The following is an 18,438-nucleotide window of genomic DNA, read 5'->3' on the forward strand; positions in this document are numbered from 1 at the left end:
AAACAAGTGTTCGATAAAAAAAAGACTGAATAAAAGTTATGTTATTAAAGTTATAATATATATTTAAAGTTATGTAAAAATATAAGGAGATAAATATAAAGGAAAAACCATAATTTTATTTAAAAAAAATTACATTGCATTTTACACATCCAATATCAATAAACATTTTTATGTACAATTTAGCTGTTCCGAGGAAGCTATTATCAATTTCATTACAAAAATTTATATGCTTTGAAAAACCAAAAGTTTATCAATACAATTCAAACTTTCAACAATATCTCTCACTGATTCTGGCTCAGGTATTAGCCACTTTATATGGTTTTGTTTAAAATATATCTCTCCGTTCATGTTCGAATCAATGATCATATTTAATTTTATAGTATAATCATTCTCTGCTTTAGCAAATATTATGCGGTGATTTTGCACAACAAATCCCCAACTTTCATGTGGCAACTGAATGAGTTTTGCATTCTTTCGTAGATATTGAAATAGACAATTTTTGCACGTCTTTGCAATCCTGTAGTCGCCGTGTATTTCGCAACCTGCTTTTACGAATCTTTCCTCAATTTCTTCTCGATATTCGCCCATGGTTGCATCAATTACTTTTCCAGACTCAGTGCCCTATGCAAAAAAATTCAATTGATTATATTTCACAACACAGAATATCGTATTTTTTTTATCACTTGTTTTATCCAAAAAGTTTCCTATGTGAACTTCGTCGTTCCTAAGTATCATATATTATTTATTAATACTTACGACATCAAAATTAAATTCAGTGTTTACATCTGCCAAGCTGATGTTCTTGGTTATGTTGCACGAAGCTCTTGCACCATCTTGCACCGGAAATCCAGCACGCCGTAGTTCATGAATTGGCCGGCGACCATACTGCGAACAGCGCCGGACCACATTTTGACTCACCCCCACCACTGAAATTTTAAGGAGTTCGGTCTCCTGGTCTCTAGTCTTCTTGCTCGGCACTCGTCAAGCTTCGAGCGGGGAGAGAAGGGCAGACATACGATCTGCTGTCTCCTTCTCGCTTGAGCTGTGACGTAGCTGCTTATCACGCGCCAGCTGTGCCACGATGCCATGCATTTCGGGTATCGCTCCTCGCGTCTCGCCGAATGCCGAGTCTCGCGTTGGCAAATCGACGATGCGCTATACGTTACATTTACGTTTATATTTACAAATTTTAATTTTTATATTTATAAGTAAATAAATAAATAAATATATATAGGTATATATATATTTGAAATTTATAAATATAAAGATTGCAATTATAATTAATTAAAAAAATATTTATAAACATAAAAACTAAAATTCGTAAATGTAATGTATAGAAATCCCCATTCTGGCAAATTTGCTCTTATATCAAAAACAGTCTTACATTAAAAACCTTTACTTTAGCATAATAGTATTTAAATTTAATATTTAAATGCATAACAATAATTACATATTAACTATATCGAGAAAAAAAGTAGTTCATAATGTTCTTTTTACTCTTATTAAATTTATATTAGCTATTAATGTTTATAAGCGGCCACGAGCAACAACAGAGAGATATTGAATTAAAATAAAAACAATTTCTTAAATAAACAATACACATGCTTAACGTTTCGACTGTACTTAGTCTTCTTCGGAACGGATTACTACGATAGAAGAAGATAAATATAAAAAAACATGATAATTAATGTTCAAGTTTACATACTAAAACATTAAACATTTAGTCTAGACTAAAACATTAAACATGTTGGCGAACTAATAATATAAACAAAGTAAACAATAATCTAATTAAATCACAAATATAAAAACGCCGGAATAATCGAATAAAACCATAACAAGATAAATTTATATTTATATTGAGAAGTGGTAAAATCTCTTCTGTCAGGAAGAGAATGTAAAGAATTATTAACGGAGGTATTCTGATTTAAAAGATCTTTAAAATATATATTTTTCAGGAACTTTTTATAGGGAAACGAAGAAAGTGAATAACGTTAAACTTTGCATGTTTTCTCTTCACCTTATTTTAAAAATTTATTTTTATTTTTTAAGTAACAAAAATGCTCTTTTTTCTGTTATATCCTGGTCACCATAAATGACAGACGGTGTAAATAATTCTAGCTGTTCTAGGTATCTGAAACGTAAAAACCAAAAATTTTCTTATTCAGAAGAAGTATATGTGGCTATAGTCTGAACTAGAACTAAACCAATATTTTCATTCTAGGTTCTAGGCGGCTTTTTTATCAAAAATATTATTAATCAATATTAAATAAACCATTTACGATCTGAGCTTAGATTTTATAGTAGCCTAATAATATTTTTTATATACTATATTTACATATTTTTCCAACTTTAATCAACTATAATACGCGCCGATTAACTTGTCAGACTTACAATAACACAGCTCCTATTGGATTAATAAAATCCCCTCACACCCCTCTAATTAAATCGATTTAAATAATAGTAAAGAATTTACTACTCCAACAGAAGCTGTGTTGTAAGTCTGACAAGTTAGTCAGCGCGCAATTTATTAAGATTGGAAAAAATATACGTGTAATTATACATAAAAAATATTATTAGGCTATTAAGATCCAAGCTCGGATCGTACACGGCTTATTTAATATTGATTGATTGTATAACGGTCACATAAAACGGTCTTATTTCTCTTACATTATTAAAAATCAGAATAATAAATTTATTTCGCCAGTGAATAGAATAACAGTTAAAGCAGCTTAAATCGACAGTAACTGGCAATATAACGTCTTTACCGATATGAACATTGAAAAAACCGAGAGCCAACTCGCTTTGTCGAATTCACACAGCACTTTTTCGGATCAATCATCGAGACATTATTAATTTTGACCAACGCTTTTGGTCAGAAGATGTAATTTCTAAATTAATAGTTTTAAATTTTATTAAAAATATTATTAAAAATATTATAACTTTTTTCAAAATTTTGTTAATAGAATGAGAATGTGAGCAATACCTTAACGAATTAATAATGCAAGGACATACAGACGTTATTATAACCATTCGAGAAAACTGCTCAACATTTTATGTGTTGCTGCAGAAGAAATTAGTAATGTCGGCGGACAAATTATACGCTAATGGCTAGTGCTGCTAGAAAAGATCGTAGTATTTTAAGGATACATGCTGTAGATGATATTGCTTGTCCCTCGCTTGCAGTTTGAAAATGTTTGATTATTAAAAACATTTGATTATTAAAATCTTACATTCAAAATAACGCTTATAGCAGATAAACAAAAATCTTGTCTGTATTTGACATCACACTTGTAAAAATTAAGCGTGTAAAAAATCTGCAAAAGAAATGTAAACGTGCAAAGAAACTATTGTCAATAACATCACACATACACACACAGAAGAAAATGTAAATAATTGATTTCTTTATAATTACAATAATTTGAATATTGAAATTATTTTGTACCATATGCTTTCTCACACTTATATGTATGTGATTAATAATAAAATATGTTAATGACAAATAATAAATTACAAGAGCGTATTCTGGTTTGAAAGATCTTAAGGACGTTCTCCGGAAAATCGATTTTCTCTAGATTTTCTTGAAACTGTGAATATACATTAATTTATAGGTGTGCTTTATGTGTAGTATAAATTTTAGTACCTTTTGCGGTATTAAAAATCGAGATATTGAGCTTCAAAGTTTTAACTTTTAACACGGAATTCCTATTCCGAGGTATTGTGAAACAGACATTTTAATAAATTGTGAAAAAAGTTTTTTCTAAATGTTTTTGAAAGACTAGTATATGATGCTTTATATATAAAAATAGAAATTAATAATATGCGATAAGTTTCAATACCCTTGCGGTACTCGTTTTCGAGAAATACTTGTGTAAAGTACGCGATTTGAAGTTAACTTCTTATTTTTTAGTTGTTATATGTAATATTTAGTAAATTAACTTTAGTAAAATAAATTTTTCTTTTTAAGCATGAATACAAGTTGAGTATGACTGGAACCGGAGAAGGTCTTTAAAAATAGGTATTTTTCAGGAATTTTTTATAGGGGAACGAAGAAAGCGTATAACGTTAAACTTTGCATGTTCTTTTAATCTTATTTTAAAAATCTATTTTTATTTTTTAAGTAAGAAAAATATTCTTCTTTTTCGTTACTTTTATATTATATCTTGATCACTAAAAGACGTAAGTATGAGAGACGAAGTAAATGATTCTAGCTGTTCTAGGTATCAGAAACGTAAAAACCAAAAATTTTCTTATTCAGAATAAGTGATATGGGCTATCGTCTGAACTAGAATAAACATTTTCTTTTAATAAAATACTAATAAAATTTTGAAAAAAGTTATAATATTTTAAATAAAAAAGCCGTTCAGAATGAAAATATTGATTTAGTTCTAGTTCAGACGATAGCCACACTTCTCCTGCAGAATAAGAAAATTTTAGCTTTTTGCGTTTCAGATACCTAAAACAGCTAGAATTATTTACATCGTCTGTCATTTATAGTGACCAGGATATAACAAAAAAAAGAGCATTTTTGTTACTTAAAAAATAAAAATAAATTTTTAAAATAAAGTGAAGAAAACATGCAAAGTTTAACGTTATTCACTTTCTTCGTTTCTCTATAAAACATTCCTGAAAAATATATATTTTAATGATCTTTTAAATTAAAATATCTCCGTTAATAATTCTTTATACATTCTCTTCCTAACGTGTGTGTGAAGCTATCGTCTCATTTTGCAGAAACTCACAAATTATTGAGAGTTCTGGCTTCTTTCAAAAAACGCGTCAGTACAAACTGAGACGCTATGTTCACGCAGCGTCTCATTTTGTCCTACACAAGTTCCACCACTGTATCTCATCAGATTTTGCAAGATCTATAGTTCTATAACAGTTCTATAAAAGAGTTTATCTCATCAGATTTTGCAAGATCTATAGTTCTATAACAGTTCTATAAAGAGTTCTGCCATATAAAAGCAAAAAAATTAATTATAAGGTACTAAAAAAAAATTACAATGCAACGAGTATACCGGTTGAGACGCCAGTTGAAATCTCGGAGTTCCGGTTTATGTAAAATATTTTTCGAGTAGTTTTGAGCATATTGAAACATTTTCTAAAGAGTTCCGAGCGTTAGAATCTTTGTGTTATATTTAAAAAAAATTAATATTAACCGAAAAGTAATCATGACAGAAGAAGATGAGACGCTGTGCGAAATCTCGGAGTTTTGGCTTATATAAAATATTTTTCGTATAGTTCTGAGCATACTAAAGCATTTTCTAAAGAGTTCCCGCCACTAGCTACGTTGTATATATATGTTTATTAACTTTAGCAAACACTAGCTACGTTGTATAATTTTTAAATAAATTAATACCGCTCAAAAATCAGGAATTTATCAAAAATAAGGTGAGAAGCTGGCCGTATTTCGGCAGTTCTGTGAGTTCTGCTATAATTCTCGTGTAGTTCTGAACGTGTTCTAACGTTGTCTCATTTTATTCTGGCAATAAGCATTATTTATTCATTTTTTAAATCATTCTTATCGCTCGAGGAAGACCCTATTCTCGATAAATTCCTGACTTTCGTGCGTTATTAATTTATTTAAAAATTATACAACATTGCCAATGCCCGGAACTCTTTAGAAATTGTTTTAGTATGCTTAGAACTGTACGAAAAATATTTTATATAAGCCAGAACTCCGAGATTTTCTACAGCGTCTCACCTACATACCCGTAAATGCGTCTTTCCTGGTCGATAAAAATTATTTAAAATATGAATAAATAATGCTTATCGTCAGAACTCTTTAGAAATAAACGTTAGAACACGTTCAGAACTATACGAGAATTATAATAGAACTCACTGTTACCCATGTGTATTGTTTATTTAAGAAAGTGTTTTTATTTTTATCCAATTATCCTTCTGTTGTTGTTCGTAATTTGGCCGCTTGAACATGCATAGGTAAAATAAATTTAATAAGAGTGCAAGAAACATTATAAACTACCATTTTTTTCTCAATATAGTTAATAATATAATTATTGGTATGCATTTAAATATTATATTTAAAATTTATTATGCAAAGTAAAGGTTTTTAATGTAAGACTTTTTTAGATAGAAAAGCATAGAACGGTGATTTCTATACACTACATTTACGAATTTTAGTTTTTATGTTTACAAATATTTATTTAATTAATTATATTTGCAATCTTTATATATTTATAAATTTCAAATATATATACATATATATATATATTTATTTATTTAATTATAAATATAAAAATTAAAATTTGTATACAAGCAAATGTAACGTATATAGCGAGTATAGCGTATCGTCGATTTGTCAACTCGAGACTCGGCACTTGGCGAGACACGAGACGCGATACCCGAAATGCGTGGCATCGTGGTATAGCCGGCAAGCCGGCCCGTGCAAAAAGCGGCAATGTCACAGCTCAAGAGAGACAGCAGATCGTATGTCTGCCCTTCTCTCCCCGCTCGAAGCTTGCCGAGGGCCTAGCGTACACGGACAGAGGAAAGGCTTGCGCGACCAGACCCACAAGCTCCCAGCCAGCGACCTCTACAGTAATGAAACTTACGATACATGAAAAAAATCTGCTTAATTTGCTCCTTCATAATATGCATGTTTCATAATTTGCTCCATTTTACTTTTTTTATAAATAAATGATAAAGTTAGTAACAATGTAAACGTTAATATAAGCGAAAATCATTAGAATTTGTAGATTCGCAAGGTACAGAAAAATTGCTCCCTTTTCGTTTGAATTTGCTCCACCTTTACAAACTAATTATCTACAGTATTTATTAAGAAAAACATAAATAATTGCTTTATGCAGTTCGGAGGTTATCAAGAAATTGTGCGCATGCGCAGTACTTAGCACCTGCGCAACAGAAATCGAACGCGCCATTTTTTAAATTATTCATTTTTCTTTAATTTGCTTTATACAGTTTGCGAGATATCAATCATTAGAATTTGTACATTCTCAAGGCACAGACAATTTGCTCCATTCTTGTTTCAATTTGCTCCACCTTTAAAAACTAATTATCTACAGTATTTATTAAGAAAAAAATAAAAATTATCGTTTTATGCATTTTGCAGGATATCAATCATTGGAATTTGTACATTCTCAAGGCACAGACAATTTGCTCCATTCTTGTTTCAATTTGCTCCACCTTTAAAAACTAATTATCTACAGTATTTATTAAGAAAAACGTAAATAATTGCTTTATGCAGTTTGGAGGTTATCAAGCAATTGTGCGCATGCGCAAAAGTATTTAGCGACTGCGCAACAGAAATCGAGAGCGCCATTTTTAAAATTGTCATTTTTCTTTAATTTGCTTTATGCATTTTGCGGGATATCAATCATTAGAATTTGTACATTCGCAGTGCACAGACAAATTGCTCCATTCTTGTTTCAATTTGCTCCACCTTTAAAAACTAATTATCTACAGTATTTATTAAGAAAAAAATAAAAATTATCGTTTTATGCATTTTGCGGGATATCAATCATTGGAATTTGTACATTCTCAAGGCACAGACAATTTGCTCCATTCTTGTTTCAATTTGCTCCACCTTTAAAAACTAATTATCTACAGTATTTATTAAGGAAAACATAAATAATTCCATTATGCATATTGCGGGATATTAAGAAATTGTGCGCATGCGCAAAGGTATTGGCTGCGTTCAGCAGAAGTCAGCGCTTAGTAAGCGCTTTGGGCTGATTGGATTAAATTTGTAGATCCAGAAGAATAGTCCTATCTCAATTAAGATGTAAAAAGGTTTGTTCGCGTCGCATGCCCCACCATGCTCCTACTCACTCCAACGCACTCCAAAAACTTATCTGCTCCAATCGCAACCTTTACTCGTGATCCAAGTGCTCTCTGGTGTATATTGGAGTATGCGACGCGAACAAACCTAAAGTCTAAAGGTGAAATTTCATGGGCAGTGAAATGCTGCAGCAGCGAGCAGCAGTTTAGTAATTTCTTAGAAAATTCCTAGGAAATTACTAAACTTCCCTAGAAATTATTAAACTTTTCTAGAGATTACTTAGTAATTTTTAGGAAATTACTAAACTACTGAAAACCCACAGTCCGTATCTACCACGGTCTTACATACAGGTCTGGAAACTTCTGTGTTTTTAAGTGGTGGGGGGTGTCACCGTTAGTGAGGCACGTAGACCCCAGTATTGGAGCAAACCTATCGGACGGACGGGAAACTGAGCCGACCGTGACCATGTTCAAATGGTGGTGATCGTGTGTCAAAATTCGAAATCAGTGAAAATCTTTGAAACTTGTATGAGTGAAAGTTAACATAAATTGTAAATACAATGCCAAAAGCGTGCATTGTGCCGAATTGCTGGAAGAAATTTAAGGACAATACAGAAAAATATTCCGTTTTTAAAGTGCCTCAGGACGAAGAATTGCGTAAAAAATGGGAATCTGCAATTCCCGGCATTGCAGTATTGAAATCGTCGCAACATGTGTGTGAGCGTTTTGAGCCAACGTGCATCGTGCGAAAATTAGAGAAGCGTGGTCCAGATGGAAAAATTCTCATTGATGTAAGTGTGAATTATTTAAACAGTTTTGTCGATTGCATTTTCGCATTTGCATAAGGTTATGTATTAATTATAAAGAATTATATACAATTATATAAAATTATATATCAAAGGTATTATATATATCAATGTACAAAGGTATATAATATATATATATACAATTATACATACATACATATATACATATATACATACATACATATTGTATATGTATATATATAATTAAGGCCGCAGTCCGATTCACACTCAGAGCGCTATTGGCATCATTCTATCTTTATCATTCATTAGGCATAAACAAGGATAGAATAACGCCAATAGCGCTTTGAACATGCATCGGAACGCGGCCTAATTTGATTGGCTCACCCCTAGGTTCGCCATTTTGCCTCACTATCTGAGTCACTCCCCACCCTACAAGTTTCCAGACCTGTATGTAAGACCGTGGTATCTACTAATAGCTGTAGTAAGCCTCAAGATGTAAGAAATTGACCAATCACAGTCGATTATTTTCCTCACATTCGCCTGTAATTGGTCAATTGCTTACGGCTTGAGGCTTAAGCGGGGAACACAGACTTTTGCATAACGCATAATACGTAAGCATGAGAAAACTGATTGGTCTATTTCCTTATGCACATTTGTATGAACCAATCAATTTTCGTATGCTTACGCATTATGCGTTGTGCAGAAGTGTGTGCGCCTCGCTTAAGCCCTAGAGCATGCGCATGTGACCCCAGAGCCTAGTGCGTGTACATACGTATGCGCTCTTGAATGCCCACAATGTGTGCAATCGTCACTATACATAACTGGAATGTTAAAATAAAATTTTCAATAACTTACAGCTCTTAACATTACCAATCAACCACTAAACGATTGGTAAAAAAAGAATTTAAAATTCCCAACAGTCAAAGTGTAGGCGCTAAAGAAGGTTAATTTGTTGACAATTAATTCTTTCTTTTTAAAACGCGAAACTACCAAAAGGTTTCAATGCGGTACCAAACATTGCCAATCAATCGCCAATCGATTAAAAAAAAAAAAAAAAAAAAACTACCACAGTCAAAGTGGGGGGACTAAAAAAAGATCAAAAATTTGTTTTTTCGATTTTCTAAAGAAACGCGCAACCACCAAAAGTTTTTAATGCGGTACCAAACATTGCCAATCAATCGCCAATCGATTAAAAAAAAAAAAAACTACCACAGTCAAAGTGGGGGGGCTAAAAGAAGATCAAAAATTTGTTTTTAATTTCCTAGAAAAACGAGAAACTACCGAACGTTAGGAATACGGTACCAAATACTACCAATCAACCACCAAACGATTGGTAAAAAAAAATATATCAATAATCCACTTGGGGGAGCTAAATTTGTTTAGGTGAAGCCGGATGGCCGCTCTCAGGTTTCTCTCTGCTGGCACCCATCCGACGACCTAAACAAATTTAGCTCCCCCAAGTGGATTATTGATATATTTTTTTTTTACCAATCGTTTGGTGGTTGATTGGTAGTATTTGGTACCGTATTCAAAACGTTCGGTAGTTTCTCGTTTTTCTAGGAAATCAAAAACAAATTTTTGATCTTTTTTTAGCCCCCCCACTTTGACTGTGGTAGTTTTTTTTTTTTTTAATCGATTGGCGATTGATTGGCAATGTTTGGTACCGCATTAAAAACTTTTGGTGGTTGCGCGTTTCTTTAGAAAATCGAAAAAACAAATTTTTGATCTTCTCTTAGCCCCCCCACTTTAACTGTGGTAGTTTTTTTTTTTTTTAATCGATTGGCGATTGATTGACAATGTTTGGTACCGCATTGAAACCTTTTGGTAGTTTCGCGTTTTAAAAAGAAAGAATTAATTGTCAACAAATTTTTAACCTTCTTTAGCGCCTACACTTTGACTGTTAGGAATTTTAAATTCTTTTTTTACCAATCGTTTAGTGGTTGATTGGTAATGTTAAGAGCTGTAAGTTATTGAAAATTTTATTTTAACATTCCAGTTATGTATAGTGACGATTGCACACATTCACTAATGCTGCGTTCCCACTACACGCGTCGCACGTCGCGTCACGACGCCGCGTCATGAGTTATCCAATCAAAACGTTTCATTTTATGACGTCATTTCCGACGCAAGATCTTGTCGGTCAATCCAGACAAACATGCATAGCGCATAAACATAAGCATAAGAGAATTGATTAATCCATATGCATGTGCATAAGGAAATAGACCAATCAATTTTCTTATGCTTACGCATTATGCGTTGTGCAGAAGTGTGTGCGCCCCGCTTAAGCCCTAGAGCATGCGCATGTGACCCCAGAGCCTAGTGCGTGTACATACGTATGCGCTCTTGAATGCCCACAATGTGTGCAATCGTCACTATACATAACTGGAATGTTAAAATAAAATTTTCAATAACTTACAGCTCTTAACATTACCAATCAATCACTAAACAATTGGTAAAAAAAGAATTTAAAATTCCCAACAGTCAAAGTGTAGGCGCTAAAGAAGGTTAAAAATTTGTTGACAATTAATTCTTTCTTTTTAAAACGCAAAACTACCGAAAGGTTTCAATGCGGTACCAAACATTGCCAATCAATCGCCAATCGATTAAAAAAAAAAAAACTACCACTACCACAGTCAAAGTGGGGGGACTAAGAAAAGATCAAAAATTTGTTTTTTTAATTTTCTAAAAAAACGCGCAACCACCAAAAATTTTTAATGCGGTACCAAACATTGCCAATCAATCGCCAATCGATTAAAAAAAAAAAAAACTACCACAGTCAAAGTGGGGGGGCTAAAAGAAGATCAAAAATTTGTTTTTGATTTCCTAGAAAAACGAGAAACTACCGAACGTTTTGAATACGGTACCAAATACTACCAATCAACCACCAAACAATTGGTAAAAAAAAATATATCAATAATATACTTGGGGGGAGCTAAATTTGTTTAGGTCATCCGACGCAGTCACAGTCCACCACGCATGCGCGTACTTTGGACGTGTAAAATGGCGGACCCTCAATTGGGTACATCGCCAAGAGCATATCGGCAATCCATGTTGTGCAGCAATTTTGTAGTTTTATATAAAGCACGTGATTGGTTTACCTTATTATGCATATGATTATGCGGCTACATAGGTGGTAAAAATTTTTCGACAATATGCGTATACCAGAGAGAAACCTGAGAGAGGCCATCCCGGCATTTTTCGTCAATTTTTCTGTATCGCATTTTCCGACGCGCCGCCTGAGAAAGTGCAACTCAACTACGTCGTTTCGCTCGGTAACCGCACATGGTTTGCGTCCGTGCTAATGGTTCGTGTCCGAACTAGCCAGTTAGAGGGGATATATGCTGCGGCCGCGGCGCACAGTGGAGCCGTTTGCGCGAATCGCAGAAAAAATTGTTACTTGTGAAATATGCAATGAATGATCATAGAACCTTTCAATGACTTATAAAAATTACAAAAGTATATTTATTAAAAATTAATGATAGGAACAAGTATTTGATTAAAATTAAATAAAAATTCAATTTACATTTAATTTACGTATAAGAGCAAAGTAATTCTTGGGTCTCATCGCTTAAGTCTAAATTTTTTTGATGTGGTTTACTTCTTAAACTAGTTATTAACGGATCGGATGACACGAGCAATCATATGCATAACATCTTCATTTGTAAACAGACGGCTACATTTTCTACTATGATTAAGTCGATATCGTTTATATAGTCCTTATTTCTTGCCTCTTGAGCTTTTTCCGATAATGTCCCAACAGGTAACGCTGCATTTTCCGAGGCATTTTCTATAATTTCCTTACCGTGAAGAAGAATTTTATGAACGGTAATTGGCATAAAGTACCAAGAATATTTTTCAATAAATATTTCCGCTGCCTTGTACGCATAAGAACCGAATTTTTCTGAATTTATTTCTTCACCACAATTAATTGTTTGTAATATTGTGGAAAATCTTCTGATCAATTCCTCGTCAACTCCAGTTATTTCTGCTGTGATTTTTGGATCAGCAAAAAATCGTCGAGAAGTATTTCCGTCATTAGATGATCCGGAACCTTGTTTAACGATGTCTACCCTCAGTCCAAGTTTATTATAAAAAGCGTCTTGTATTCTTTTTTTTTTTTGTTTCTTCTTTTTGAACGCGTGTTTCTGGCGTTGTTGATGACCACTTATTCTTGAAAGACAAATTGTAGGCAATATGTAATATACATTCCATGAATTTGATTCGTGCGTGCAAGGGTGACATTCCTAATTTGAGTGCTTCTTTTCTTTGTTAGACCTTTTATTAATTTCTGTTAAGTTGTTCATTTGAGATAATTTGGAACCGCAAATGAAGCATGAAGATGATGAAGGCGTGTGGGTTACAGCTTGAGCTACCTTACCGTCTATCATCGTAAATATCATTTGATGATTTATTTTGAATGTGGTTCCGAACTTTTCTATTTCTGTTTCTCGTAATTGAGCAATTTCGTCATCCATACGTTGCTTTTCACTTTTTATTTTTTCAGCAGTTTCTTTTGTGTATTCAAATTATATTGCTCTGCAATATCTCGTTGAAGAAGGTCGATCATTATTCCAAATAACCCGGGAAAAAATATTCATATATGATCATATATAATCATATATGATTGGCCATATATGGTCAGATATGGAAATTGGCCAGATCTGAGGATATATGATCTGGTATTATTGTATATGTTAATATCTGATCAGATATGATCAGGTATCATCAGATACGAACTGACACAGTTCAATCTGGACATATATATTTAAGTAAGTTTCAGAACATTGTTATATATTTTCAAAAGTTATTTTTTAAGTGTGCCACTTTATTATAAAAGTGGACTCCACGATACAACTGATACAAAAATTCATCATCTTCATGCTTCATTTGCGGTTCCAAACCATCTCAAATGAACAACTTAACAGAAATTAATAAAAGGTCTAACAAAGAAAAGAAGCACTCAAATTAGGAATGTCACCCTTGCACGCACGAATCAAATTCATGGAATGTATATTACATATTGCCTACAATTTGTCTTTCAAGAATAAGTGGTCAACAACGCCAGAAACACGCGTTCAAAAAGAAGAAACAAAAAAAAAAAAAGAATACAAGACGCTTTTTATAATAAACTTGGACTGAGGGTAGACATCGTTAAACAAGGTTCCGGATCATCTAATAACGGAAATACTTCTCGACGATTTTTTGCTGATCCAAAAATCACAGCAGAAATAACTGGAGTTGACGAGGAATTGATCAGAAGATTTTCCACAATATTACAAACAATTAATTGTGGTGAAGAAATAAATTCAGAAAAATTCGGTTCTTATGCGTACAAGGCAGCGGAAATATTTATTGAAAAATATTCTTGGTACTTTATGCCAATTACCGTTCATAAAATTCTTCTTCACGGTAAGGAAATTATAGAAAATGCCTCGGAAAATGCAGCGTTACCTGTTGGGACATTATCGGAAAAAGCTCAAGAGGCAAGAAATAAGGACTATAAACGATATCGACTTAATCATAGTAGAAAATGTAGCCGTCTGTTTACAAATGAAGATGTTATGCATATGATGCTCGTGTCATCCGATCCGTTAATAACTAGTTTAAGAAGTAAACCACATAAAAAAAATTTAGACTTAAGCGATGAGACCCAAGAATTACTTTGCTCTTATACGTAAATTAAATGTAAATTGAATTTTTATTTAATTTCAATCAAATACTTGTTCCTATCATTAATTTTTAATAAATATACACTTTTGCAATTTTTATAAGTCAACATTGAAAGATTCTATGATCATTCATTGCATATTTCACAAGTAACATAATTTTTTCTGCGATTCGCGCAAACGGCTCCACTGTGCGCCGCGGCCGCAGCATATCCCCTCTAACTGGCTAGTTCGGACACGAACCATTAGCACGGACGCAAACCATGTGCGGTTACCGAGCGAAACGACGTAGTTGAGTTGCACTTTCTCAGGCGGCGCGTCGGAAAATGCGACACAGAAAAATTGACGAAAAATGTCGGGATGGCCTCTCTCAGTTTCTCTCTGCGTATACATACGCTATGTTTACGTCCTATGCAGCAATATGGCGTTCTTCATATTGGACGCGTGATTGGTCCATTTTCTTATGCATATGCTTATGGGCTTATGCAAGTTTGTGTGGATATAGCTTTCACATGCTGACGCTCGACGCTCATTTTCAGCGGCAAGAAGGTCGCATGACCACAATTGACGCCGGCGTCAATTGAAATTCATGAAAAGGAAAACAGCGTCAAAATTTCGGCATCTTCGCGCTGCTTCGGCTTTGACGCTTGAAGTCGGAAAAATCCAACTTCTCTTTCTTGACGCTGGCACTTAGAACATATAGAAATGGAAGCGGAATGCCTATTGTTTTCGGAAGAAAAACATGTCCGGAGGAAGTGAGAAAGAAAATCATAGTTGCCTCTCTCTTGTGAGTGACTGCTCGAAAGTGCGCATGCGCGGTCTACATTTGTTTGGCCGGTTTGGCTCACTGAAAAATAAGGTTATGTTAGTGACATATGTTGAAACACGGTTATTTCTTAGATATTTTCTAAAACGTGTTGATCCGCGAACGTACGCCAAAATTCAAGCAAGATGATATATTGTATTTTATGCGGTAGAAAGGACAAATCGGTTTCCTATATACGGTAAGTAAAAATGTATTTAATTTATTGTCAATTTGCGTGATTTCAGTAATCTCAGCAATAAATTTAATTATTGAACTATTTAAATTAATTAATATTAAAACTATTTTTTTTACATTTTAACTATTTAAATCTATTTTATTATATCTGTCAACAGATTTCCATCAAATAAGCACATCAGAAAGCAGTGGTTGAAATTCTGTAACAAGACCGAGAACAATTTGTATGACTCACACAGATTGTGTACAGATCACTTCAAACCCGAGGATCTGAGGAAGCGTTCAAGGTGTATCGTTGTGCAACCAGAAGCTGTGCCTTGTATATATATAGTTGGTGGAGGCACCTCACCTTCCACCTTCGTTGGAAATGCCAGTAAGACTGATGATGGCAATATCTGTTCCACTGGAATCACGAACAGTGATTCTTCGAATGACAACATTAACGTCGTGAATTATTCACAGTCCACAACAGCAGTAACAGAGAGTGAGTCTTATTTTTGTTTGTATATCTATTTAAATGTTTTGGCGTACACCAGCAGCGAATCAAAACATATACCAAGACGTTAATTTTTTAATAATTAAATAAGATATTTGACCAAAAAGTGTAAACTTGAAAGATGCCAAAATATTAACCTTTCATGTATACAACTTGGGTACGACTTCGATTTGTGCTTGAGGCTTTTAATAACCTATTACATACTGTTTCTGTGACAGATATTACACACACTCCTTCCAATCGAATCACAAGCTCTTGTGGTACACGCAAGAAATCTCAGGATTTTGCTAAAGAGGATATAAGTAGTATGGATGTCAATGTGGATGTCGATCCTGCTCATTGCACTGAAATAGGCAATTGTGAAATTTTTCTGAACAACTGCCTAACTCCCTTGAAACGGCGGAAAGATGCTCATTGCAGCAGCAAGAGAAAACGCTTAGATTTTAATGATAGTATTGATTCAACGATTGCTATTCATGAATTACCAGTATTACTTCGTTACATATATATTTAATCCTAATATATCCATTAATTTATTTTATTTTTTATGACCTAAAAATAATAAATCCCCTGTTTTATATTGAATATAGTAAATATATATAATAATATAAGTTTTACACAATCTATCAGGTCCCTGCCATTACATCAGCCATTTGTGATTCTGCTCTACCGATGATACCAGATCCACGTTATGTTGGTGATATCCGGTCACCTCATTTGGCAACACCAAGACGAGCTATGAGAGCCATGAATTTAGCGCGACGTACCATTATGCAGCAACGAAAGAAAATTGAAACATTGCAAAAAAAATTTGGTAGATGCAAGCAACGTATTTCTTCGCTAAAGGATCTGGTCTCTGATTTGAAGAAAAAAAACTACATTTCTGAAATTGCTGCTCAGCCATTGCAAGCTAGAAGTGCCTTGGTTTTCATGCTTGTAGCTTTAAACGCGCATTGGAAGGTCCCGATAGGTTACTTTTTGATCAATTCACTAAGTGGAAAAGAAAGAGCGAGCGTTCTTAGAAACTGTTTAGAATTACTTGCGAAAAGAAAAGAATATGCAAATAACGTCATCCATTGATGTGTTATTTGATCACGACTACGTATCGACATTGCGAAATCTTAGTCCATATATTGATGAAGTAGTAACGTACATCAGCGGATTTATAGTTAGGAAGCTATTAAAAAATAAAAGTATGTGCGACACATGTGCACCATTTCTGACAGCCAGTAGCCAAGATATGTCGAAATGTACATTGATTGAAATGAAAACACGGGGAAGGTTGATGTACCCTTCACGTGACGTTATTACAATAGCTAGAACAACTGAGAGTATTATACGCGCAAATGATTCCATTCTTTTTACACAAAAAAATATTAAAAAATTTTTAATAACGAAAACGTTTGAGGCAGTTAGTATCAACCATGTAGTATTTAACGACAATATCATGACAGAACGTGTTAAGAATCAAGGAATTCTTGATAACCATAAAACTCAATTGATCAAAGCTATTATTAAAACACATGTAATTCTACGTTTATTTCATGAAGGAAAACGCGCAACAGACATTGGAAAAAACGAATATATTCGACAAAAATATTCAAAACTAATTTTATTTAAAAACCAATAAAATTGTAATACAGTGTAATATAAAATAAATTCACCATATTATATAAACTGTACTTATTGATCTCCTCAACACTGATTCATTCATTATTATTCATTTTATGATCATTCATTATAATATATTTATTTATGCATCAATTATTTAACCCCATTATATTGATTAATTTATCTTTTATTTATTCACTTATTTATTTATTTCATTTACTTATGGATTTCTTATGATACTTAATTTATTAATTGATTCATTCACCGATTATTCATTCCGATTCGTTCATTTATTCGTTTATTAATTTATTCGTTTATTTACTTTTATTCATTTTTTGACTTATGCATTTCATCATTTACTTATTTATTTATTCTCTGATTTTTTCAATGAATTATTTACTTATTTATTCATTTAAAAAAACCCTTGATATGATTGATTGTGAGGTATATATATGTACACACATACACAATGTGCTTGTATGCGTCAGTAAATGGCGCGCATGCGCACTTTCGAGCAGTCACTCACAAGAGAGAGGCAACTACGATTTTTTTTCTCACTTCCTCCGGACACATTTCAGTCTGCTATTCCGCTTCCATTTCTATATGTTCTAAGCGCTGGCATCATGGTGATGTCACGTGACGACGCTCAACGCTGTTTTTCAGCGTCCCATGAATTGGCACAAAGGAGATGTGAAGTTTATTGTTGTCACTTTTCGCGATGCCGATTGGTTCTCTTGCTGCGCTTACTTTATTTGCAGCTGTCATTGTATATTTTGACAGTTGTGTAGTGTATCAAGGAGTTAATAGTGTAATAGTAATAGCATAATGTTAAAGCTAAATAGCGCGCGCGAAGCGCGCGTCTGTAGTGTCTAGTATTATTAAAAAAACGTTTAAAAAATACACATAAAGTCAATATTTCTAAACATTAATTTAATGTTCCTTGCTTACTGGAACATTTTTGTCGACTTGTGTCGCTTGCTGGAAAGCTCCCAGAATGACGCTTGTGTCAACTTGAGTCGCTAAATGAAAAGCTCCCATACTGTGCTCCGTGTGCCTCTGGCTTAAGTGTGACTGGTTGGATCTAAAGGAAAGAACCAATCACATTCTATTGTTACTTAGCAGCTCAGTGAGTGGTCGTGC

The 18,438-nt window shown here is 33.5% G+C and overlaps 1 protein-coding gene across 2 annotated transcripts; it reads left to right on the forward strand.

Annotated features, from left to right (window-relative positions):
* The first annotated feature begins 14,657 nt into the window (after positions 1 to 14,657).
* On the forward strand, positions 14,658 to 17,364 carry LOC139824679 (uncharacterized). 2 transcript variants are annotated; one of them, XM_071797200.1, is made up of 4 exons: positions 14,658 to 15,195; positions 15,350 to 15,690; positions 15,906 to 16,174; positions 16,318 to 17,364. In XM_071797200.1, the coding sequence occupies exons 1-4, from the start codon at positions 15,143 to 15,145 to the stop codon at positions 16,765 to 16,767; spliced, it is 1,113 nt and encodes a 370-aa protein (XP_071653301.1). In that variant the 5' UTR covers positions 14,658 to 15,142; the 3' UTR covers positions 16,768 to 17,364. The 2 variants fall into 2 exon arrangements, with proteins under 2 accessions (XP_071653301.1, XP_071653302.1); XM_071797201.1 differs by having other exon boundaries at positions 14,672 to 15,195; positions 15,350 to 15,675.
* Positions 17,365 to 18,438: the final 1,074 nt, after the last annotated feature.

The sequence above is a fragment of the Temnothorax longispinosus genome, unplaced genomic scaffold (genome assembly GCF_030848805.1).
Source record: "Temnothorax longispinosus isolate EJ_2023e unplaced genomic scaffold, Tlon_JGU_v1 HiC_scaffold_51, whole genome shotgun sequence".
Lineage (NCBI taxonomy): Eukaryota > Metazoa > Arthropoda > Insecta > Hymenoptera > Formicidae > Temnothorax > Temnothorax longispinosus.

Coding starts and splice junctions, on each gene's coding strand:
- LOC139824679 (XM_071797200.1), top strand. CDS start 15,143: ATGATATATTGTATTTTATGCGGTAGAAAGGACAAATCGGTTTCCTAT. Junction 15,691..15,905: donor AGAGAGTGAGTCTTATTTTT/GTTTGTATATCT, acceptor TTTCTGTGACAG/ATATTACACACACTCCTTCC. Junction 16,175..16,317: donor TTGCTATTCATGAATTACCA/GTATTACTTCGT, acceptor ACAATCTATCAG/GTCCCTGCCATTACATCAGC.